The sequence below is a fragment of the Podarcis muralis genome, chromosome 7 (genome assembly GCF_964188315.1).
Source record: "Podarcis muralis chromosome 7, rPodMur119.hap1.1, whole genome shotgun sequence".
In the NCBI taxonomy this organism is placed as follows: Eukaryota; Metazoa; Chordata; class Lepidosauria; order Squamata; family Lacertidae; genus Podarcis; species Podarcis muralis.
The window spans coordinates 58381760-58406575 of record NC_135661.1 but is presented as its reverse complement, the minus strand read 5'-3'; the positions used below and the strand labels follow the sequence as shown (position 1 = coordinate 58406575).

The 24816-nt window shown below is 46.7% G+C and overlaps 2 protein-coding genes and 1 long non-coding RNA gene across 8 annotated transcripts; 2 read left to right on the top strand and 1 right to left on the bottom strand.

Annotated features, from left to right (window-relative positions):
• The first annotated feature begins 363 nt into the window (after window positions 1-363).
• DCDC2B (doublecortin domain containing 2B) lies at window positions 364-14077 on the top strand. 2 transcript variants are annotated; one of them, XM_028739194.2, is made up of 11 exons: window positions 364-1065; window positions 4872-4929; window positions 6517-6593; window positions 7211-7342; window positions 8404-8550; window positions 8995-9034; window positions 9662-9730; window positions 11201-11378; window positions 12721-12824; window positions 13280-13342; window positions 13801-13917. In XM_028739194.2, the coding sequence occupies exons 1-11, from the start codon at window positions 788-790 to the stop codon at window positions 13801-13803; spliced, it is 1149 nt and encodes a 382-aa protein (XP_028595027.1). In that variant the 5' UTR covers window positions 364-787; the 3' UTR covers window positions 13804-13917. The 2 variants fall into 2 exon arrangements, with proteins under 2 accessions (XP_028595027.1, XP_028595026.1); XM_028739193.2 differs by having other exon boundaries at window positions 374-1065; window positions 13804-14077.
• Window positions 8024-18996, bottom strand: LOC114601727 (uncharacterized). Of its 4 annotated transcripts, XR_013393681.1 has the most exons (7): window positions 18854-18995; window positions 15592-17930; window positions 14719-14830; window positions 12536-13402; window positions 11089-11369; window positions 9628-9797; window positions 8024-8695 (listed from the first exon to the last, which is right to left on the bottom strand). It is a non-coding gene; the product is annotated as an uncharacterized LOC114601727 (long non-coding RNA). The 4 variants fall into 4 exon arrangements; XR_013393680.1 differs by lacking the exon at window positions 14719-14830; XR_013393682.1 differs by lacking the exons at window positions 9628-9797; window positions 14719-14830.
• A 155-nt stretch (window positions 18997-19151) lies between these two features.
• Window positions 19152-24346, top strand: LOC114601729 (IQ domain-containing protein C-like). 2 transcript variants are annotated; one of them, XM_028739195.2, is made up of 5 exons: window positions 19152-19586; window positions 20359-20502; window positions 20671-20983; window positions 21248-21366; window positions 21859-24346. In XM_028739195.2, exons 1-5 carry the CDS (start codon window positions 19521-19523, stop codon window positions 21895-21897), a joined length of 681 nt encoding a protein of 226 aa, XP_028595028.2. In that variant the 5' UTR covers window positions 19152-19520; the 3' UTR covers window positions 21898-24346. The 2 variants fall into 2 exon arrangements, with proteins under 2 accessions (XP_028595028.2, XP_028595029.2); XM_028739196.2 differs by having other exon boundaries at window positions 19545-19655.
• The last annotated feature ends 470 nt before the right edge of the window (window positions 24347-24816 follow it).

The following is a 24816-nucleotide window of genomic DNA, read 5'->3' as shown; positions in this document are numbered from 1 at the left end:
TCACAGAATATTCTCCAAGAGACAATTTGCTCTGCATCACACGGCTGTTTAGGATTGTAGTACTTACCGGTAGTCCTGCCAGGGTCTACAGAGCTTCCTTTGACAAATAAGCAGCCCAGGGGCAAGTCCTGTGGCTTCAGTGCATAGGCAACACATTCAACCTCTTTTTCCCCATCTGTAAATTGGAATTAACAATGGACTACCTTGCCGAGTTGTTAGGTAGGCAAGCACAGGAAGGATTTCAAATTCCTCTGCAAAATAAATGTATTGCCTATAGTGTGAAAATATACGTTCCCAAGCTGTGTCCACCAGTGGCGTCACTTCTCAACGTAAGTGAGAAGGGCCTGGAAGCCTCGCTTATAATCCTGGGTGGGAGGAACTCTGCACATGCTCAAGTGCTCCCCATGTTGCGGGCCTGAGAACTGGATAGGTTCTGAAGTCAAAGGAAGGAACCTGGACTGTGAATGTTGTTCAAGGGAGGATCGGTGTCCATGGCAAGCCAAAGGTGACTCACTCTCTTCCTCCCTCCCTCTCGCTCTTGATGTGGCTCAGCTTCCTGGCCTGACAAGGATATTTCCTCCTCCCCTGCTGAGCTGGCAGCTATGGAAACGGCAAGCCTTGCTCTCTCAGAACAGACCTTAGCAAAGAGGCCCGGCTCAGACTGGAAGGGTTTGCAGTGGTGGCAGCTCCCTAGGATTGTCCCCCGCCCCCATTGCTCCGCTTTCCAACTTTGGCCAAGGGGATTTGCAAGATAAGCAACCTGCTGGTACCCACAGGCCAGAGGGACATGAGCTCAGGGACAGTGGCAGTGGCCCCTGTGGCCAAGAACGTGATGGTGTATCGCAATGGGGACCCCTTCTTCCACGGCAGGAAATTTGTGGTGAGCCACCGGCGGTTCCTGACCTTTGAGGCCTTTTTGAACGAGGTGACCAGCACAATCCATGCCCCCACAGCCATCAGAAGCATCTACACCCCCCGGCACGGTCATCGGGTCTCCGACCTGGGCGAGCTGCAGAACGGGTGCCAGTACGTTGCAGGAGGCTTTGAGAGATTCAAGAGACTGGAGTGAGTAGGCACTTGGAGGCTGGCTGTGTTGCCTGCCATAGCGATGGCAGCAGAATATCTGCCCCCCTCCCCAACCCCAAATAATCCCAGGCTCTCTGCAGAAAATCAGCTCCACTGACTGTGAACCTGTTAGCTATGTTGACTGGCAGGGAGGGATGAAGTCAGGTATGAGGGCATTGATTTCCTACCAAAAATTAGGGTGTCTTCTCACCTGGGGCACCGCAGGATGCCAGATTTTTATTTGAAAGGAGCTGCCAGAATGGGGGGACGGAAGGACTGTGTAAAGGGGAGTTAAGCTTTCAACCCAGCTGTCCTGCACCATTTCCCTAGATAAAAATTGTCTTCCCAAGCTGCAGTTAGCTCTGTAGAGAAACATGCTGGTTCAATGTGCATGCTTTCTGCTGTTGAGCAAATAACAGGACTGGGGGCGGGGGGAGGTCATTTAAACCTGAAAGACCATGCCAAACAGAGTTAACCCTTTCTCCCCTATGCTGTCCCTGATCCTATCCAATGTTTTTGTTTTCACGTACAGCCGCCTCGTGGCTGTGAGCGTTTTAGGAATATGTTTGGGAGGTGACTAGAAATAGACACTGAATCTCGCTGTGTCTGGCAAGTCGTCTTTATAAGAAAACTCCCTCGGAGAGCTCCCTCTGCTGGCGCATGGTATTTTATTTGTTTATTATTAAATTTGCATGCTGCCCTATACCCATTCACATAGTAAAATTCTCATATAAAAACACACACAAAATACATAATAAGCATAAGAACAAAGACAACCCAATAATCCCCCCACCCACCACACATTTAAAAGGGCACCGGATGTCATTCCGCCCAAGGCCTGGTTGAAGAGGAACGTTTTCTCCGGGCACCTAGGTATATAATGAAAGCACCAACTGAACCTCTCTGGGGAGAGCATTCCACAAGCAGGGAGCCACTGCAGAAAAGGCCCGTTTTTGTGTTGCCACCCTCCGGCCTCCTTGCGGCAGGATCTCCTACATGAGTCCTGATGGGATGAGTGGAAGTTAAGAGCATAAGCAGAGCCCACCTGCTGGATCAGGCCAGTGGCAATCTAGCCCATCACCCCTTACCCCCCAACATTTCTCTGATGAAAATAGGGACATCCTATTCAGTAGTAGTAATAGTAATACCCCACCTATCTGATTGGGTTGCCCCAGCCACTCTGGGTGGCTTCCAATGTATATAAAAACCATAATAAAATATTAAACATTAAAAAACTTCCCTATTCAGGGCTGCCTTCAGATGTCTTTTAAAGTAGGGCTGCCATGTGTCTGGGTTTTCCTGCACACGTCTGGGAATCATTGTCAAAATGGTGTCTGGGCAACTAGGGTGATTTTTAAAATAAAAATGCTTTAAAAAAATCCCCCCAAGGGCCCAAAGACTTACTTGTTTTTTGGTCAACAACTTTGTCCGGATTTTCACTTTTGGGAATATAGCAACCCCATTCTAAAGGTTGTAATTACTTATCTCCTTAGCTCAGGGGTCGCATAACTACATCCCCTCTCACATTTCTCTGATGAAAAAGAGGAAAAGTAGGACATTCTGTAAATCCAGGACTGTCCCTGGAAAATAGGGGCACTTGGAGGGTCTCTCGTCCTGTTCTTACTCTGGCCCTCTGGGAAGCGCACAAGGAAGACCTGAGTCCCACAGCAACACCTCTCCCCATTTGTGATTCCCATACCCATACAGGAGGCCCCACAATGGGTTGTGTGTCCCAGGGAGACTCCCCTCCTGGATTGTGACAGCAGCAAGTCTGTGATGTCAGCCCACAAACATCACAGGCATTATTCCCAGCAAGTATTGTGTATGCGTGGGCTCCTGACATACAAAGCTGATGTGCAAGGTAACGGAACAGTCTGAATTTCAGCGCCTCTTATCCCACAGTCCGCTGGGAATACAGTCAATCTTCTGGCAGGCAACAAATGCTGCTTTAAAGAGCGCTGTATCTGGTGGTCAATGTTTAGTGCAGCCTTCCTCAACCTGGTGCCCTTCAGATGCTTTGGACTACAGCTCCCATCGGCCCCAGCCAACATGGCCAAAAACGGGTGTGTGTCTAAAGTCTAGTGGCTTTTGGAGGGTCCCAGAGAGAAGAGGTGACTCAGCCCTTTGCCTGAGACTTGTGGAGAGTGGCTGAGGTGAATCATTATGATTATTATTAGAAGAGAACTAGAAACTTTCTGCAAGTGCTTTTGACTTTGGAGGTCACGGCTAAGGTTTCGGAGGGACAGGGCACACAAGTCTAATGAGGCTGCTATTGAGGAGCTATATTTTGCTAGAAATAATGGGGGGCGTGTTGGACTTAATAAATATTTCTAGAAGTGTTTCTCATTTTTTTAGAGAAGTGGTTCTTCTTGTCTGTACAGTCTTCTAGGCGCTGTGCGTGGAGGGTTGGTGAAGTCACCTATAAGCAATCTTGCTTGGGGAGGCTTTTCCTCTTGTGATTTGGCTGCCTTTGCTTGCTGATTTGATGGTAGCATTTATTGTACTCCATGAAATAAGGACACCAGCTTGATCACTGCCATTAACCAGAGGAGGGCATCCTTTGCTTTTGACTTTCAGGTGTCTCTTGAAGATCTTTTTATGTCGACAGGCCTGTTCAGTTGTTTAAATTTTAAAAAAGACGAGCCAGTCTTTTTTATGATTGTTTTGTACTGTTTTGTGGCACTTTACGGGTGTGTGTGTGCGTGCATTGTTGTACATTGCCTTAATATATTTTATGGGAGTAGGCAGTTTATAAATATTTTAAAGAAATAAATATTTTGTTTTAACATGCCGTTTCCCACTTTGGGGGCCTTTGGGCCAAAAAGTGTATAATATGTAGAAGTAGTCATAATCATGTATTAGAGACTGGATTAGGACCCTAGTCTTTATTTGCTCCTCAAGAGCGTTGGGGGATTTTAATTTAATGGTCGTTGACAGTTAGGGATGTTAGCAGAAGAGAAATGTGGGTGTGAGACAGAGAGGCAGCTGTTGGCAGTTTGCATTTTGGAGGCCTGTTACAGTACGAAGTTGGGGGTCATTTCTGGCTTTTGTAAACCATAGTGTCTCTGGCTTTGTTTGGTCACCTCCAAAGAGTCACTATTTTCTGGGAGAGGGGCAGGATTCAAGGGAACACCATAACTTTAGGTTTGCACAACCATTAACGTTGTTAACCACTCCTGCTCAGGCTGCACAGGGAAAAAAACTGGTTCTAGAAATTTGTTCTGATTGTGCAGATAAAATATAACGGATAGCATTCTACAGGATGTGATATTAGTATGTGAAAACAATCAAGATCCAATGACCCCCAAGCATGTACCTCCAGATGATGGAGATGTCAGGCGCCATCCTGGCTCCCTGGCATCTTCATTTGTTCGCAAGTGGCCGATAGTCAGGTTCAAAATGTGCCTGGCTCCTGGCTTATTTCGAACACTGGCAATAAAGCAGCAGCAGCAGCAGCAGCAGCAGCAATGACCATGGTGATGCTGGTGCCTGCTTACTTGCTCACCCCTGCAAGTCTTGGAGGGCACCCCTGCTATACCGCAGCACTTTGTTGCAGATCCAACTAGTTTTTTTAATCACCCACCCAAATGTTGCTGTTTATAAAGACCACATTGGTTTTGTCAGGGGACATTAATTCCACCAAACAAGAAGCTGTAAAGCTAAATTACATGTCCAATCCATAGCAGGGGAGAGTGAGACTTGGCAACAGTAGACTCAACAAAACCCAATCAGTGAGCCAGACTTGAGCTGGGATTTGACCTCTGCTTGCTCGCCCTGTTCATTTTCTTCCCTCATTGCTTTGACAGCTATCTAAACCCTGGAATGAAGCAGCTCAATGGGAACCAGAAGAAAGACAGAGTGCAGGTGAGTTCCAGAGCGGGGCAGGGAAAGGCCTTGGCTGTTTGTAAGCAGCTGATGCTGCTTTAAAGGATGAGCAGTTTAAAGCGGTTTTCACACACACACAAAAACTTAAGAAATATTTATTGGCACATTAGGCACTGTAGAAGCGAAAGAATAAGCTTTGCCTTCAGGCTTACAGTCTGGAAAAGTTACTCTCTCTGCTTGGCCCACCCACTCCAATATAGTCCAGTCGCTGAGAAGCCAATGCAGTGAAGCAAACCTGCAAGAGGGCTCTGAACTGCTCTGTTTCCATGTTTTTAGGCTCAGTAGAAAGCAGCTTTAAGTGATTTTAAATGTTTGGTGTTTTATTATGCTTTTACAGTGGTACCTCGGGTTAAGAACTTAATTCGTTCTGGAGGTCTGTTCTTAACCTGAAGCACCACTTTAGCTAATGGGGCCTCCTGCTGCCGCTGCATGATTTCTGTTCTCATCCTGAAGTAAAGTTCTTAACCCGAGGTAATATTTCTGGGTTAGCAGAGTCTGTAACCTGAAGTGTATGTAACCCGAAGCATATGTAACCTGAGGTACCACTGTATATTTGTTGGAAGCCACCCAGAATGGCTGGGGCAACCGGTCAGATGGGTGGGGTACAAATAATAATAATAATAATAATAATAATAATAATAATGCGTGTGTTTGTACACAAATTGTAATGCCTGGTGGCTGATGCAAGTAAGTTATCCACCCACCCACTGATTTTTCTCTTAAATATAGCAACAAGACCATGAACTATCTATCACTGTTGTGATTCTACTTAGGTTGAAAGGCAAGCAGTGGAGGGGTACAGAATGGTCCACTCAATGAAGATGGTGATATGAATTATATAGGTTAACCTCTGAAGAGTAAATCTGCAGAGGAAGGTCTGAATCTTCCTCAGGCTGAGTGGAACCCCTTGAGTTAGTCCCATCCACCTTACAAGACTAAAAATCATACAATTGTAAGAGTTGGAAGGGAACCACGTGGGTCATCTAGTCCAACCCCCTTTAATGCAGGAATCTTTTGCCCAACTTGGGGCTCGAACCCATGACCCTGAGATCAAGAGTTTCATGCTCTACCAACTGAGCTGTGTGTATATACAGTAAAGCTTTAGTCACTATAGCAGCAGGATGTGCACTCAGCAAGCCATTGTGAAAGAGGCTTCTTTCTGTGTTGATGACAACAGAAAGACGTTGTCTTAGCAGTGCCTCTTAGGAACAGGCCTGCCAAGGCCACAATGACTTACTGCTGTGTGCCATAGTTCTGGGCTTAGCGGGGAGGGCAGCAGCCCATTTAACCTGTTATTGGCTGTCTGGTTTCAAATTCTGAGTTTGAACTTTAGAATGCATAAACCTGTCAGGCTTTCCTGGGCTGTCTCGGTCTTCTGATGTCCGTCGCTTGTCAGACTTGGTCCTCCCTCCCCTCTTCTGGTCTTCCAAAAATCAGATTGTAAGGTTGCTGGGGCAGAGACCCCTGTTGGTCTCTCTTTTCTGTTTATGCTTATCTGCAGAGCACCAAGAGCACGGCTGGAGATCTCTTGTTGTCAATAACAATTTTGGTGTTTCTGGTCTTCAGAGCTACCCAGTTATTCCCCAGAAGATGCCTGTTTCGACACATTGGAGGAAGCAGGCGAACTTGCCCTGCATTATACAGTGAGTGACTCCCTGGCTGCTTCTGACAATTTCCCCTTTGGAGCAGTAGAGAACTAAAAGAAATGTTCTTTGGACAGTGGTGGTGGGGGGAGTGCAGGGATTATTAGGAAAGGGTGCTGAAGGCAAAACATGCCCCGTTACTCACTCCAGGCCTGGTTCAAGCCATGTTTCTTGACTGTTATAGGGGTAAACTTCTTGGCACAAGGGCTTCGTGCTGCTTTTAGCTTGTGTGGTTAGCAAAAATGTATAAATCTGAATTGAGTGCCTGTTGGATGCAAGGCGGCTTGGAGGTTCCTGAAGCAACAGTGGCATTAGGTGTCTTGTAGTATGTAGTTGGTGGATTTGGTGGTCGTCATTGTATACCATCAGTGTATACCATTCATACACTGGTTCATCTTGCTCAGCATTGTCTACAGTGACTGGCAGTGGTTCTCCAAAGTTTCAGGCCAGGTTCTCTCCCAGCCCTACCAGGTGCCACTGGGGTTTCAATTGGGACCTTCCATATGCAACCATGCCACAGAGCCACGCCCCTTCCCAAAGGAATGGAGAGCTTACACATACAGGTGACTATGGAAACCATGCCCCATGCAGCCTGTCCCTTTGCTTCTCTGTTGAAGTGTTTTCCGCAACGGGGACCTGCTAAGCCCCCCCTTCCGCCTGATCCTCAACAAGAGCACCCTGCAGGAGTGGAGCGCCGTCCTGTCCATCTTGTCAATCAAGGCGAACCTGCGGACTGGGGCTGTTAGAAGGTGAGTACTTTGAACAAGCTCCACCCCTTTTGCCTGCCTTTCACTTTCCAGTAACGAGATTCTTTGGGAAATGGACCCAAAGGTTTTTGTCTTCTAGGAGGCACCTCTATGTGGGATTTATTGAATTCTGGAACACTGGCTATTTATATGTTGTTTAATGCCAAAACAGACTTTTAAGTAGTTTACAAGTAGAAAAACCAGCTGGGAATGAGATGCTTGCAGTATGGGGCTGCCTTTCCAAAGGTGTAGTGGTTAGAGCATTGGATGATGATGTGGGAGACCAAGGTTCAAACCCCTACTCAGTCATGAAGCTCACTGGGTGGGCCTCTGCCCAACCCACCTCACAGGGTTGTTATAAGGATAAAATGGGGAAGAATCCCGCCTTGAGCTTGAAGGAGAGGTGGGATATAAATGCCATAAATAAATAAAAGTAATTGGCATTGCTAGATTCTTCCTCTGAAAGTGCCCATTCCTAGGAATATGTGCAACAAGGTTTGTTGACTGGGGGGTTACAAGCAACTACGTGGTCTGTAGGAAGAGAGCTGCACTCTGTTTTATATTGGCATCACTGGCATGGTTTTCCTCCCAAGGAATTCAGGGAACTATAATTTGGCAATTCTGCTCAAACTCCCAGGCTGTCAACACAATTCCCAAGGGAAGACAGTGACATTTAAACCCACATTGTTTTGTAGGTTTAATGTTTGAATAGAATACCAATTCATCATTATTATTGTTTTACAGTAATGCAGAAAGGTGCAAAGTCTGTTCTCAAGGCTTTGTAAGCATTTTGGTTTGCTAGTTTCACTTCAGATTTATAGTGAAGTTTCAGGAACCTACTTTCAGATGGGCAGACCATTAGCCCATCTAGCTCAGTATTGCCCACACTGACTGGCAGTGGCTCTCCCATGCAAAGGTTGTTTTCTGCATGCGAAGCAGGTGCTGCACCACTGAGCTATGGCCCTTCCCCATTCAAATATAGAACTTTCTCTCCATCCTCAATCTCGTTGCCCGTTTAGTTTTCCCTGCCTGTTGTAGATATTTGCTTTTCTGTCTCTGGCCAGGCTCTGCAAGCTCAATGGCGATGCCGTCTCCACTGGTGAAGATCTGGTGAGCGGCAACTACTACGTGGCAGTGGGCCTGGAGAAGTACAAAGACCTGCCCTACTTCGAATTGCTGGTGCCCCCAAAGATAACACACCAGCCAACTCGGTAGGTGGCTGAAGTCACTGGGGGCTGGTTCAAGTGCCACTCCTTAGATGGCTACAAGTCTGTAAACACCAGCCCCTCCCCACTCCTTCGTGGTTGTGTTCATGCTGCTAAAACTTGTTCAGTCCCTCTTGTTCCAAACATAGCCCTTTAAAACAAAATAAAAATCATTCATAGTCGTATCTGTAGGCCGCTTTTCTACAAAACTAATTAAGCTCTTACAACCAAGGAAACAGGAATGCATTTCACAATCAAACAGTGCAAAAACAATGTCCTAATTACATAGTAAAACAACATAATAGCAGATATAACAATGTACCAAAGGCAACTTTTTAGCACTATAAGAATTATTATTTTAAAATAAATCTTACCTGTCCAGACCCTCTTTCCCTAACTAAACTTATCCGGGTGTGGGCCGCAGTGAATTTCCTGCTTCTATGATTACAGGGACCACTCAAATAGCAGACGAATGAGCCACAATCGAGGGGTAAGTTTTGCTGACTTCCCCAGGGATGGTGCTGACCAGGGATTCTGCTGGTTGAAGGGGGAAGGGCGGGGACAAGACTTCCAGGTGGATCGGTGTGTCATCTGGTGGGTTTGGTGGTGCTCATGCAGAATGGCCAGCCCATGTTTTTTCTCACGATATTTTATGAGAAAAATATTGTATTCTAGATTTTCCCTTTCTGGGAAAAATCCATTTTTAAAAAAGGGTTTCCAGTGACCATCTGAAGATGTTAGATTCTTCAAAAATAGTGTGATTTCTGCAAAACGCTTGCTTCCCTGTGTGATGTATTGGGCTGGTCCACCCCCATTTCAGTAATGGTAGATCCCAGTAGATCCCAAGTAAAAGAGATCCCAGGGAAGCTAAAATCTCACATTGCTAAATCTCAGTGCATAGGATTTATTGATGTTGTGCCACAAAAGTCTGCCCTTTCCATTGCCACGGCTCAAAACCCAATTGAAATGTAGATAGGCTTTGGTTCCTCTACTCGGAATTCCAGCCCTTTGGGTCTGCCTGTCTTTTTAAAATGAAGCAGCCTTGGGTTAAGTTAACAATTAATTTGATTTATTCACAATTACCCTGGTGGGAATTTTATATCTTCTTTTTTTCCAGTTAGCTAAGCTCCACCTGGCTCCGCTAGAGGGGTCCAGTGACTCAGCACTCCTTGAACCGCCACAACAGGTAGAGAAACACAAACAGCAGCTCTGGGGAAATGGGGGCGCCTCCTCACGCTTCTCTTTCGTGTTGACTGAAAAAGGGAGCTTGTGATTACATGGTCATCAGTAAAAGTGCACAAATAATATTACTGCAAAGAACTTAACAAAGACCCCCTAAGGTTTGTGCAGCCTTAAAAATTCATTGATGTCATATTTTTAAAAACATGTTTTTATTGTATGTATCTCTCCCTTCCATCATTAAATACTTCTATCTGCCCCCCCAAGAAAAGCAAATGGTAGCTCTTGATATGCCTTTTGGGACATAAATGTTTGAACCATTTAAGATAGGGGTGAGCAATCTCCAGATTTGGCCCTGTGTGGGTTCCAGTTTGGCCTGTGAGACTGTTTTCCCCAAACCACACCCATCTTCCCCATACCTGATGTCATATAGAATAATAGACTCATAGAATTGCAGAGCTGGAAGGTACCCCAAAGGACTAAGATAGTCCAGTCCCCTGCAATGCAGGAATCTCAACACGTGGTCTTTCATCCAGTTTTAAACCATACTGGATCCTGCTTAGCTCTGCAAATGTAACATCCGGTATAGACGTAGGTAGATCATCTGCATGACCAAATTCCCTGTGGGGCCTTGATCATGGTTCATTGCCCATCAGCAGGTGAACTCAACCCATGGTTGCACAGCCAATCCCTCCAGAATGCTGCTTTGCCAAGCATCGGCCTGCCCAAGCTCCTCTTGCTGCAGCCCCCAAGCAGCTAGCATCGTAATGACCCTGTGAGGGCCAGGAAGACTCCACACCCCGATTTGAGATGGTGCATTTTCAAAGTGGATGAATCTCCATGAGGTTGCCATTGAGTCCACCCTCTAGAATTAGAGAGTGATGACAAATGATGGATGTGCTGAAAGCACTTGTTCTCTGGCTACCCAAGTCTGCCATTTTATTTTGTGGGGTCCCTTTCCCCAAGTTTGCTTCAGCATGAGAATATGGAGTGGGATAAGTCATCCTGTGGTGTGTCTTCCACCTTAGCAATCATTGTGTGGAAACAGCCCTGCTTCTCCCTCAACCCCGATGGCCAGCTCAAAAGTGACAAGGTAGCACACATGGTTCTCTTCCCCACTGTTATCCTCACAACTCTGGGAGGTAGGTTAGCCTGGGAAGCTATGACTGGCTCAAGGTCACCCAGTGGCCGAGGGGGATTTGAGCCCTAGTCTCCTGGGTCCTAGTCCCACACTCTAACAACTACACCACACTAGCTTTCTTTTTTTGGTGGAAAGAGCCTAGTTGTGTCAGCAGTGAAATGTGAGTGTAGGAGCTCACAAGTGACAACCATGACAACTTGTGTGATTGTGAAGAAACATCTCACCTGAGCATCAGCACTCATAAATGTGGAGATGGTGGGGCTCCCAGCTCAAATAAGGCACCACTCCTAGAAATAAATTTCTCCTGAGAATGATAAAATTGTATCACACTTGCAGCTGAACCTTCGGAGAGTGCAGTCCACAGGGATTGTGCAGAAGGAGAGCAGACAGAATCTTTCCGCGGTGACGCGGAAAGGCAGGAAGCACCTGCGCAAGGAGGCAGACTCCATCTTCCACGCCAAGCCGGGCCAGGTCGGGCGTATCAGGAGGAACTCAAACCAGAATTCTGACCAAGGTAAAAAGGAAAAGGAGGTTTTCTTGCTTGGAATCTCTGTCAGCTAAGCCAGCCCCACCAGACCTCCTCCTCTTCCTCCCCTCAACTGTCATCCTGGGGGCAGCCATTCTCTCAGGCTGCCTCAGGGGGAGAGATGGGAAGCAAGAGGGCTAGTGTAATCAGCTTTGCTGGAGGATCATTTCCATCAGGCCCCACCTGCCCCTGAATTGTGCCAGCTGGTCAATATAGGAACAGCTGTGTAGTGCCCGAGTTTTTTATTTTCCTCTCCCCTCCCTGTTCCTTTTCCCTTGCGTGCTGTGTGATTTTTAGCTGATAAGCCTGTCTTGTTTTGATTGCATGTAAGCCACTCTGGGAGCCTTTTGGGCTGAAGAGCAGAGTACAAATGTTATAAATGAATGAATGTCGCACATAACACAAAGATAGCCTCATTGGTCATTAAAAAAACAAAACTCAAATCCCTATGAGTTCAGGCCAACCAAATGTCTTCATTGGTTGGTTTAATATGGATTGTAGTATCCTTAATACAGGGACGCAGGTGGCGCTGTGGGTTTGCCTAGGCAAGAGCCTAGGACTTGCCGATCAGAAGGTTGGCGGTTCGAATCCCTGCGACGGGGTGAGCTCCCGTTACTCGGTCCCTGCTCCTGCCAACCTAGCAGTTTGAAAGCACGTCAAAGTGCAAGTAGATAAATAGGGACCGCTCCAGCGGGAAGGTAGAGTTTTTCCGTGCGCTGCTCTGGTTCACCAGAAGCGGCTTGGTCATGCTGGCCCCATGACCTGGAAGCTGTACGCCAGCTCCCTCGGCCAATAAGGCGAGATGAGCGCCGCAACCCCAGAGTCAGTCACGACTGGACTAATGGTCACGGGTCCCTTTACCTTTATCCTTCATACAGTAGTAATAAAGATGGTAGAATTCACATAAAGCCCAACCGCATGTAGTATGACCGGTGTGTGTGCTGTGAAGGTTGTGCAAGGTCTCGGGTTGAGCCAGCTTGATTTAAATTTAGGCTGTGCCCCCTGAAGGTTCAGTCTTCCTGTCTTCCATGAATTTGTCCTCAGCTGGTGGCAAGAACTGTGTTTTGTCATAGTGAATCCCATCATGTGTGAGAGATGCTGAAAACTTCTCTGGAATATGACGTAGCTGTGTTATTCATAAGTACCTCTTGGGTGAAATGAAAGGGTGCTCCTAATTTTAAGGGGAAAGGTCATAGGATTCCCCCAAAGTGAAGAAGACTTCAGACTTGCAGGCCATTTGGGTAGGCTGCCTTCGCAATCCCATTTCCTCTGGTAAGGATGCCCCAGGATACGAAAGAACGTTTTCTCAAAATGTTTTATTTTCCTACAGATGAAGGAAGTGTTTACAAAAGAAAAGGTGTAAGGGAAGAGATACAGAATGCCCAGGAAATCAGAGATGATGAAAACACGCAGGTGGAATTGCCTCTTGACCAGGTATGAGGGGGTTATGTGGGCCTCTCTTTAGGTCAACACCTTCTGGATTGATTTTATGAATGGAAACTGTCACCACTGCAAAGAATCCCAGTGGGTGTCGAAACTTCAGCAGGAAGAATTCACTCTCAAAATGTGTCGGGGGGAGGAGTTATGGAGAACTCTGAATATTGGGTTGGAGTCTCTTTGCCATTGACTTGAAAGCTGAAAGCTTTTTTAGATCACCATCCTCACACAAGGAGCCTGTTGTTAAATTTTACATTCCAATTGTGGCCACGATTCTAAAAAGCAACTGGCTTTGTGGCTGTGGCCAACTTACTGTACAGCCCTCTACACAGAAGCAAGTCCCATTTTCTTCACTGGGACTTACTGCTGTATGGAGCAACAAAGCACTTCTCCAGCTGTGTGTGTTGTGAATCCTCCTGGGCCTCTTCAATTCTATCTCCCCGTTTTTCCAGAAAGCTGCAGAGACTGTAGAAGAGGAAGTTGTGCCCAAAAGTGAAGCTTTGCAATGCAGGAAGGTAAAGTAGCCGGAAAGTAAAGTAGCTGTCTCAGAGAAATGTGCATGTTGTCTGCAGCACCTTTCACAGAAAAAAAACATATCCATAGTTTAACCCCTTCACCTTAGAAAAGGTGGTTAATCACTTGAGCACAAAATACCATTTATTCTTGCACGTGTTACCTTTTTCTAAGGCAGGGGTGGGGTACATCAGTGGCCCTCCACATCTTGCAGGGCTCCCAAGTCTCATTGTCCCCTGCAGGCAGCATGGCCCAATGGTCAGGGATGATGGGAGTTGTAGTCCAGCAACACCTGGGGCACCACAAGTCCCCCATCCCTGTTCTCTTCCTACAGCCCTCCTACTCCAGCACTTGCACCCCAGTCCAACCTTCCTTCCAATGCCCTCTGGATGCTTATTTCAATATTTTATGGAGACAGCACTAGCCTTGTTTTTTAATTTCTAATTCTTTATGCATCAAGTAGGTTGAGAATACTGACAAACTACAGAAGGCCCACACAATTCAGTGTTCTGCTGGTGACTCACAGGAAGAAGTGACAAGAAAGCCTCCTTTCCATCCGGCTTGAAGAAACTTTGTTTCACCTGAGAAAAGACTGTGGTAACACAAAGACCCGGCAAGGCTTTTCCTAGATATGCGTGTGTGTGAGATCCTTAAACAACCACATGCTGGTTTTGTGCAATCTTCGACTCAAATGCTTATCTTATGGATGTTCTTACAATAAAGATGTAGCATTGGAATGCTCTCTACTTTGGAATGTACATCTGAGGATCACATCACAGAGGTGGGCTGTGGTGGTGGGATCCAGGAGGCGGAAAGGGGTGCAGACCTCAATGGGACTGTGTATGTGAGACAACTGATACTTGCTAGTTTAATACAGTGACACACACACAAATATGGGAATGGGTAAACAGGACAGTTAACAAAATAAAAAAAATTCCTTCCAGTAGAGACCACGTTTGTTACTGGTATGAGCTTTCATGTGCATGCACACTTCTTGAGATACACTGAAACATAAGTTACCAGACCCTTATATATAGTGAGAGGGTGGGGAGGGTATTACTCAGAAGGGTGGCGGGAATGGGTGATTGGCTGATAGGTGTGGTAAACCTGTTGACTGCAATTCCTACCACCCTTCTGAGTAATACCCCTCCCCACCCTCTCACTCTATATAAGGGTCTGGTGACTTCTGTTTCAGTGTATCTGAAGAAGTGTGCATGCACACGAAAGCTCATACCAATAACTTAGTTGGTCTCTAAGGTGCTACTGGAAGGATTTTTTGTTTCGACTATGGCAGACCAACACGGCTACCTACCTGTAACTACGACAGTTAACATCATAGATACCAGGGGTGTGCAAGAGAAAGTGTGCATGTACTCACTTAACTTTTCCAAGGGATTTGTGCAAAAGTTGGGTCCAGTAGAATTAATCTGAGCCTTGAGAGCACATCGTGTGGGAAACGGATGTCCAACTGCCTCCTTCAGTTCTAAGTACTTTTCAAGGGAGAAGGTGGTAAGGAACCTCATCATCTCATGATCAAGGGGGCAGTGAGCCAGGAGTTCAGGGGCTTTATGTGGGCTGGGAGACATCATTGTGGCAGTGCAAGTCAGACTGGCAAACTGTGTCTTAAAATAATTTTTTCTCAATTCTTGTTCATACTATAACCACATTTGCTATAAAATTGATTCTGACCCAGATTTGGGATTGAAAATGTCTTGATGGTCCTGCTAGATGGTCTATACCAGTGGAGGGTGCGTGCGAGTATATTGGCTCTCCTATAGCTTTTCAGCTTTTAATACTAATATGTTTTGAAGGGAGGGAACTGGCACTACACTTTAGTGACTTATCTGGCTGATAGCAATCCTAGGGGACTGCTGCTCTGCCCCAAGGCTCCTCTTGGCTGTGTCACCCTCCTGTGCCCTCCCCATTCATTTGCTCAGGGGCCCTTTCATTTCTTGGATGGATTTTTAAATGTCATTGTAAGCTGCCTTGGGAACTAAGGCTGAGAGATGGGGAACAAATACATAATTGCAATGCTTTATTTAAATATGAGGCAGTGTGGGGAGACAGACTGTTTAATAATGCATCTCTGTCTTCAAGCAAACTTATACATTAGCATTCACCATATACTGTCATTACAAAACATTTATTTAGTGTCAACAGTGCATAACACCCCTCTCAATTCCAGACTAAGGTTGCCATATTTTGAAGAACAAAAAAGAGGACACATTTGCTAACTTCTACTTTTAATTACCTTATGGTATGTCACTTTCAAATGCACTTTGTTCTTCTTTCTGATGTTGTCTGGCCCAAGCATATTTCTCTGTAGATCTTATCTTATTCAACAACTGCTTATTGCGTAAGAGATAAGCATGAAATTCCTTGCAAGTAAAGTGCTTATAATTATATTGTACTAGCAATATACTCCGCAGTGATTCCAAGGATAAGTGGCCTCTTTCTTTGCTCCACCAACTCTGCATCAAAGAGAAAATGTGTTCCATATTTGCATTATCATGTGATGCAACAGCAAAAAAAAACTGTGCAATCTTCAAAAGTTCTGAGTGGCACATGTTTTGGGAAGTCTCAAAGTACTTGGTCCACTTCTGATGTGCCTGAAGATTAATGAACTTATCATCACCTTTGTATTGATCCACAAACTTCTTGAGGTTGCAGAATTGATCAAAGCACTTCACATCATCTATGGAAACATCCCTGTCCAGGAGAAATTTTATGGAAAGTTCTACCTTATCCCACTCAAGTGGCTCACTAAGAGACATCCACATGAAGCATGAAAACTCTTTCATGGACTCCATCCATTTTCCCAGATATTCTATGCAGCTGTCATATAAGCTATTTACATCTGCATAGAATCTGTTACACTCTGCACCAAGACCCTCCTTACGCTTTTCTTCTAGAAGGCTCTTAACTTTGAGGGACATAAAGTTGTTGCTTTTATGTTCATTGAGCACGTTCTGAACACAAAGCAGAACTTTCAGAACCTCTACAACTGAATTATTTTCCCTTTCGAGTTCTAAAATATATGAGTGAAACATACTCATGAGAGACTGCAAGTGCAATAAATAAACCTCACTAAACGCGTGCTCAAAAAACCTTTTTAACACTGTTGGTGGATTATTCTGAGAGAGAAAAAATGCCTTGACAGCTGGAAACACGCGAATGAGTCTATTGACGCCTGGAAATAATGACAACCACCTTGTCTTGCTATGAGATAGCAGCTTTTTGTATTCAGTATCTACAAATTCACAGTACTCCTTTAACTGCTCCGTTCGGACTGTATAGATGTGAAAGTACTGGTATATCTTGAAAATGATGCTCTCAACATCAATGTCCAAAGTTTCTGCTGCCTGATGAACACAATTATTCAAAATGTGTCCTGGACATCCCACACCAATTAAAGTTTTGTTATCTAGCTCATTGTTCAACTTTGCAAACACATTTCTTCCTTCTGAATCCCATCGTATCCCTCCAAACATTGTGTTGCAGTTGTCACCTATGAATGCTATGCATTTCTTTAGCAGTCCTTTACTTTCAAGAGTTTCCTTCACGTATGACAAGATTGTATCTGCAGTCTCATTGGGTTGGCTTTGCATTTCAATTATTTTGGACTGCAAACCACCACTTTTCCAGTCAAAATACTGAATAACTATTGGAAACACCTTTACTGAACCATGGTTACTCCCATCAGTAGAAACTCCACAATAACATACGTCATTTTCTTCAATGCTTTTCAAAACATTTTCCAAACAATCGGGTGCCAAGACAGAATTTACAATTGCTTCTGTCTTGGTTTTTGCACTTGAAAACTTCCTTGCGATATTGGAATCCGGGAATGTCGTCTTCAGTAGGCCTGATGTGCACGCCATCACATTATAACTGTTGTGGTGCTTAACAGTGTGAAAAGCAAAAGTTCCTTCAGCTGCAGTTACTTCATCTTCCAATTTGCTACATGGTTTTATGAAAAAGTCTGTTAATTGTGCTGAGGAAGCTTCGCCTCGAATTGCTTTTTTGTGTTTTTCGGACTCCACGTGTGATTGCAAGTCACGTCCTCCTTTATTTGCCACAGAGACAAATGTACCCGGTTTACATATCATGCATTCACCTTCAAAATCATCTCTACCTCTTCTAAAACAGGTATACTTCTTCTGTAGCCCAACAGAAAATTTACATTTTCTTTTCGGCATTTTGTTGTGTCGAAGAACTAAATCTCAGTTTTGCCTGAAATGACTGAACCAGAAAGCAAAAACAGCTCTTGAAAGTAGTATGAAGAACTTAAGAAGTTTATACAATTATCCATTCCATGTGGGAAAATATTAGTCCAAGGTGTTATCCTGAATTTAAGGAGAATTTCAAAAGTTCATGAGGTGGGTTCTGCAGAGTTCAGAAGTGTTTGAAGTGGAAAAGTTACTGAGCTGGTTTTAATCCCAATTCACTTTTTAGTCAACGTTTTCCCTTTCAACCGAAGCAGACTCTGCAGGTCAACATCCAGCTACCTTTTGTCCCCCACAAGTGAGGCAACAGGTTGCAAAATATCCAGGCCTCATGTTCAGAATCCAGATCACCTAGAAGGCCAGGCTGGGAAGAAGAGACAAGACACATTGCAATCAGTGTTCCTTTCTCCAGACGTGAACACCATGTACTTGTGAACAAGGAAGCCTTAAAATAAGAACATGCAACGAAATCCACACCGATTGCGCTGGAAGCATACGCTAAAGTCGGCAGCAAAAAGAGGAGGTGAGAATGTCTTACTGCAGGGTGAAACAGCGATACTATCATGGGAGGCAGGCGCGAAGGAAACCGGAGGAATTAAAACTGTCACCAAGCACGCTCCTTGGCCCAACGAACTAGCAGAAGAGAAGGCAGTCCTCGGTGAAAGGAGGAGTTGCAGTTGCAACCCCAAGGCATAAGAGTTACTTGGGAAAAGTCCCCGTTACGCACCGTGTGGCTTACTTCCGAGTAAACACGAAACAGGACGACGCTGCAAACCACCAGAGGTGGCAAGCTCGGATCCGGGACCCGAGGAAAGAAAGAGGGGGCGGAGGGGGAAAAGCCGCCCGCGGATCTCAGCGCCCAACCTGCGTGAGTGCGCGCGCGTTTCCTGCCCTTCTCCTCCTCCCCTCCCATTTCATAGCCAGGTAAAGTCGGGTACGACTCCCCCCCCCCCCGCTCCAGGTTGCCCTATCTACACTCTCCCTCCCTCCCTCCCTCCCTCCCTCCCTCGCAATCCGCCTCCAACTGCCGCCCCTCGACCAAGCTGAACCCCAACGGAACTTCAGTCCCATTATTTTTCCCCCTTAAAAGAAGAAGGGAGACGCTCGAGGAAGGGGCGAAAGACCTATGGGAGCCTCAGAGCCCGGCTTCTCCTCCCTCTCCCCCCCCCCCCGGGACGAGCCCCGCCCCCCACACGCAAGCATTGTTTCCTCCGCCTCCTCTTCCCTCAGGCCGGTCGGCGGTGTGGAGGGAGAAGGAGGAAGCGGCGTCGCCGCCGTGACTCTCACCTGCCAGCCAAGTTCCGGCAAAGCACAGCAGCTCCAGCCGGGATCCCGGATTTTGAACGCTCCTCTTTGCCGCCGTTTCTCCCCCGCCGGGCCCACAAGGCCTCGCTCCAGTCTGCCAGACAGTTCCAAAATGGCGCGGCTTAGAGGCGCATGCGCGATGCCTTGCGAACAAGCCTCGCGAGAACTTGCCGCCAACAGCCGCCGCGAGCTGCCAACGAGACTTGGCTGCGGGCGGGGGGGGGGGGCAGGTGGGTTGGGGGGAGATCAGTGGGGAGATTATATTACATTAAATATATCATATCATACCGGTATATCAACCTGCATCTTTCTGTTATAACGGATTAGCGTATAGGATGAGCCCTAAAATAAGGGACAGTTATTTGAAGAAACGGGACTAAAAATGCAGTGAACGAGATTATAGGCGCCTGCTGAGAAACCCTCGACCGATGGTGCTTAATGTAACTGTACCAACAATTTGGAAGCAAATGACGGAAGACATTCGCCTCCGTCATCCAGCCCGGAGAACGAAGAGAGCGCCTCGACAGCGCCACTTCGCGGCCGCTCTGAGGAACTTAAGGAAAAAGGAAGAAGGAAAAAGCCCGCGCTTGTCGCGCTTCGCTGACGTCATCGAGAGACGCGGTTGCCAGGGCAGCCAACGCCGAGGAAGATGATGGAGGAGAGCGAGGAAGAGCGGCAGCGACTGATGCTGAGGAGGAGAGTAGTGACGCTTCAGGTGCCGGAAGCAGGATAGTGGGTGGCACCGGTTGGCATGGTGGACCTGCCACTCAAGGCAGACCTAGGGGTGCTCGTCCTCATGGTTTGGCTTCCTATCGTGGTCTCATGCCCCCTGGGGACCCTGAAAAGGAGCAGCAGCCCTGGGAGGGCGGGAGGCTTGGTGCGGGTGCAAAGCAGGCGAGAGGAGCTTCTGCATGCAAAGCAGATGCTCTACCGCTGAGCCATTACTCTCCCTTCCCAACATGGCCTGTTTTGCATAAATACACATTTCACCCATCCCACCCCTTTCCTCAGTGATTCCCTTGTAGCAAATAAACTGCTCTGCTTAAAGCATTTTGTTCTGCTGCTGCTGTTTTTCAATGGAAATGGTGGCTTCTGTTAAAGAATGCCCAGAGGGAAAAGTTCTCAAAAGTCGTGGTGGTAGCGTGTAATATATAAATACGCACACATACATATGCCTTTAGCTCCTCTTTCTTTCCTTTCCTGCCTCCAGCATCTCCTCTCTTGAGATTGGGGTCAGGAGCGCAGTATTCTAGGACTGCCAACTTCCTAACTGACCTTTCTCCTGCATCTTCTACAGCAGCCTGGCAAAGGTGGAGATAGAAAAACCATCACTATATAATTCCTGCTTGTTGGGCTGCTTTTTAAAGCCACAAGACTAGAAGGCTGGCCTGTGTGGACTTGTCTTATTAAACCAGGCTTGAGCTAATGGCCTTTAATTCCTTCCTAATTTGTGATTGTTATTTTTTTATAATTCATTTACTTCCTAGGCTCATGTCAGGGGTTACCTGGTCAGGAAGAGATTTCAAAGCTTAAAGGGGGAATATGAGAGCATCATCAAGGAGATTGAAGGGGCTCTGGATTGGCTGAAGTGGGACAGTCATTCCATGCCTGTGCCGGTGTTTCTTCCAAAGGTACGGTTACTGGTTCTTTCTGCTCTTGGTAGAAGCTGGCAGTGCTTATAATTTTGCTGGCTTTTAATTGCACAAGGAGGAAAGAGAAGAGGGAAATGAAAACTGACATCAGTAATGTTGCAGCCATGCATTGAAAATGGTGCTCTTCTTCCTCTGTCTTAAATATAGTCTGTCCAGAAACCAATAAAAGCCAAGGAATTAAGTGTCCAAGACCCAGGGGCTAACAAGAACAGGTTGCATGAAAAGGAGGCAGCGCTTTGTCATCAAGAAGAGCTACTCTCCAAAAAAGACCTTGATTGCAAGATGCAATCACCAGCTGAAGTGGTGGCAGAAACTGAGGCTGAGGAACATCTTGTGGGCAGGCCCCCTGGGAATGCTTGCAGCTTGCCAGGAGAGAGTGAGGAAGGCATGCACCACAGTAGCATGTCGTCCGAATGGAGCAGCATGATCCTCAACATGGAGTCTCCGAGGATGAGCCAAGGTAAGGCATGTGGAACAATTTGAGACTCCAAGCTCCCACCCACTGTCTTCCTTTGCTTTGCAGTACAGTTGCTGTTTTTCTCTGTTCTTCAGCATCATCACCCAACATAGTGCTTTTTGCTTATGCTGAAAAGGCAAGTCCCTGCCCCAATAAACTTACCTGGTAGTGGGGGGCAGGGAAGAGGAGCCAACTGGAGGGGAGAGACAAGGGGGGGGGCAGACTAAGAGTGGTTTCTTGACCTTTTGTGCCCCTCTTCTTGTGCAGAGCTTCATTTCCAAAGAGTACCAGAGATGCCCCAAGCTGTGCCTGACCTCCAGTGCTACCGAAAGCACCTGGCCATGGAGCTGCTGTGGCTGCAACAAGCGATTGCCAGCCGTAAGAACGTAAGAGCTGGTCCTCAAGGAGCCATGGGGTGTCTTCTGTGCATGGGGAGGAGATGCTAGAAGAGCCAGTGCTGTGGTGCGGAGCTGTGACTTCTTGTTCACACATTTGTAAGATGCCTACAGCACCCTCCCACCATTGAGAAAAGAGCTGGTGGGTCTGGGATGATCCCTCAGCTTTTGTTTCTTTTAAACTCAGTGGGTGGGTAAAAGGTAAAGATCAAGGGACCTCTGACAAGTCCAGTCGCGAACGACTCTGGGGTTGTGGCTCTCATCTCACTTACAGGCCGAGGGAGCTGGCGTTTGTCCGCTTCCGCACAGTTCAGCACCAAATAGCTAAAACTGTCAAAGGCACTATCCATTGGAGTCTAATGGGGGGTACTGGTGCTTATTACAATTTAATATTCATTTCAGAACCAATGGTGCCCTAGGTGGTGTACAAAGGACAATACTTTCCTCTCTCTCTCTCTTTTCTCCCGCCCTCCCTCTTCATAGTATTTGATCCTGAAACAGAAGTTGGGGAGCCCAGAGTGACTGCCGACTTGGAGGTCTCCAGCCTATGTTCCCAGTCAAACAGAAACAGATGTAACTGCTCTTAGCAGCCATCGGGGGAAGAAAGCATTGGGGGAGCAGCTCCCACCATGACTAACAGAGAAAGGCTTGTAGTTCCGTGGAGTTGGCTACTCCGCATGCCCCCAGCTTTGATGTTTGTGAAAGCAACAGTGAAGATCCTCTTCCAATTTATCTGTTGTGAGTGAGGCTCAGAGCCCATTTCTACAGACTGATAGCTGGTTTACCTTGGATGAAATCTGAACTTTACATGAGCTATTAGCACCCTTTATGGTCTCTGTATTGGCTTGTTCTGCAGTCTGTTGGTTGTTGACCTTGGCTGCATGTGGATGATTTGACAGAAGGAGGTAAGTCCCAAATTGGAGGCAGAGCTTTGTGGCTTCATAGAGTTCAGCTCCTGTAACTGTACTCCAGAGCTTACAAATATTACTGTGAAGTGACAGACATGGCTCTTAACCTTTGTAGAACAGGCTGCATTCAAGCCACACAGTGTTTAGATGTGCATCAGCACACCCACAACCACCTCTCCATCCTCCATGGACAATTTCTAAAAAGAGTTAAATGCACACCTGTGACAGAGGGTGTAGTGCAGAGACTTTTAAGGGAAGATGGATGAAGAAAAAGCTGATACTGTGGAGAACACACAAGAGGATAACAACTGGGTGGCATCATCATGTAGGTGTACCATAAAAAATGAGGGAACAATGTGCAAAACAAGTGCTGTTGGACTCTAGGGGAACTGCAAGTGTCTAGCGTAGACAACTCCTGGATGTCTCTATTCCATTACTTATTTTGTTGTCCTTTTTCTCATGTTGCACTAGGCCAAACCATGGCTTACTGAGACCAAAGAGGAACTCAAGTCCACTTTGCTCTCCCTGCTACTTGCCCTTACTCTTGCTTTTGATGAGATGCTCTTTAGAAGGTGCCCCATGCAAACAGGACCTCTCTGCAGCTAGAAACTTGGCTTTTCAAAGGGATAAAATGGCTATCAAGAGCACTGGCCAGGCACCCAATATCCTGGTCCCATGCTTCTTTGGGGAGAGGAGAGATATGGCCGTGACTACTTGAAACTAAACAAGCACATGCACAAGCCTGGCTAAGAACCAGTTTCCTTCAGAACCTCTAGGCTCCCAGTTTGGCAGAGCTCCAGGCAGTCCGTTCTGGCCAGAAAGAAGAGACTCTGCCTGAAGTTTTGGCTTCCTGTTTCCTTCAAGGGGTTGAAGGGAGTTTCCGAACCTGTATTTTTTTTGGCAGTTTGTATATCATGGTTCCCTCTTAAAGAATAGATGTCGCTTGATAAGTGGTATGTTCTATGGCACGTGCCTTTGTTTGTCCTGCTCGTAACCCTAAAGGGACTCAAGGAGGCAGGTGACTAGAGAGAGAATGTTTAACACTGTTTGGGGTCTCATCACCCACACTTGTAGGGATCAAGACATTTGCCCCCTTTTAAGGGAACGGGAAGAAATTCACTTAGGACCTTTCGACTCTTAGCTCTGGCACTACCGGAATCTCTTAGACCAGGCTTCCTCAACCTTGGCCCGCCAGATGTTTTTGGCCTACAATTCCCATGATCCCTAGCTAGCAGGACCAGTGGTCAGGGATGATGGGAATTGTAGTCTCAAAATATCTGGAGGGCCGAGGTTGAGGGGCCCTCCTTTCTATTCCTCCACCCAAACTGAATTGGTTGGTTAGGTTTTAATTTCAACAGTAATTGCCAGCTAAATGATGTTTGTTTTGGTGGGGTGGTCATAAGCCTCACTCATTAACTTCCCCCTTACACCAGATAATATAAGGAAAATGATATTAAGCCTCACTTAAGAAGCTGGCATAATAACCTTCCCATGCACAGACAGAAAGAAGTGGCACACAAGCCTTGAAAAAATGTGGGGCAGGATAGGACTGTGAAATCCCAACACAGTTGATGATGTGGATACAAAAAACAGATGTCACATTCCTGACTTTCAACAAATGGGAAGAGGGAAGACCCTGGGCTGGCACAGGCTCTCTTTGGGGCATCTGGACCCAGAAGCCTTGCCTTCTTTTCCCACTCCCTAGATGCAGGATGGCTTCCTTCCCCCAACACCCTTTCTCATCCCCTCATCCACTGCATTCCAGGCAACTTCCTGCCCAGCCCCCCCCCCCCCCCGCCTGCAGGAAAACATCTGGCTCCAATTAGAGCAGCAGCAGGAGGAGAGGACGGGCTATTTTTATCAAGCCAAACTAGGGAGGAGTGGGATAAAGAGCAAAAGGAGCAGGGAGGAAGGGGTGTGTGCCTTGAGCCCTTTTTGTCCCAGGACCAATGACCCCAAATGTCCTACCAGGGGCCAGATGCTGTCACGGGTGGGGTTTGTTTTCTTGGATGGAAGAATTGGTTGCTTTCCCTAATTGCAAAATAAACTCTTTAAGCATCTGATTTTCAGCTGTGCTTGTCCCTGCTCCACACTGCCCATTCCCAGCCCAGACAGATTTACTCTGCTCTCATTCTCCACCCCTCCCACATCACCAGTGCTGTGTCTCTGGGGGAAAACATGCGGCTACTGGACAGAGGCTTTCACCCTGGGAAGCCAACCCCAACCTGACCCCCCCCCCCCGCCCTTCCCACCAGCCTGTTATGTTTTCCAAGATTGAGTCAAGGGACAGGTGGGGGGTGGGGAGGAGGTTTGTGGGAACCAAGCAGAGGGCTCCCAAACAAGGAAGGTCAGTAAGAGCCTTCAAGTAGCATGGGTACAAAAAACTCTTCTTCCAATAACACAGGGAAGGTCTGGTGCAGAGGAGAAGCAGCCTTTTTCAGGAAAAGACTAGACATCCTTCATGTTGACTGGACTGTGTGTGTGTAGATGGGGACAGAGAGAAAGTTAAAGGAAGTTATACTACCAAAATATG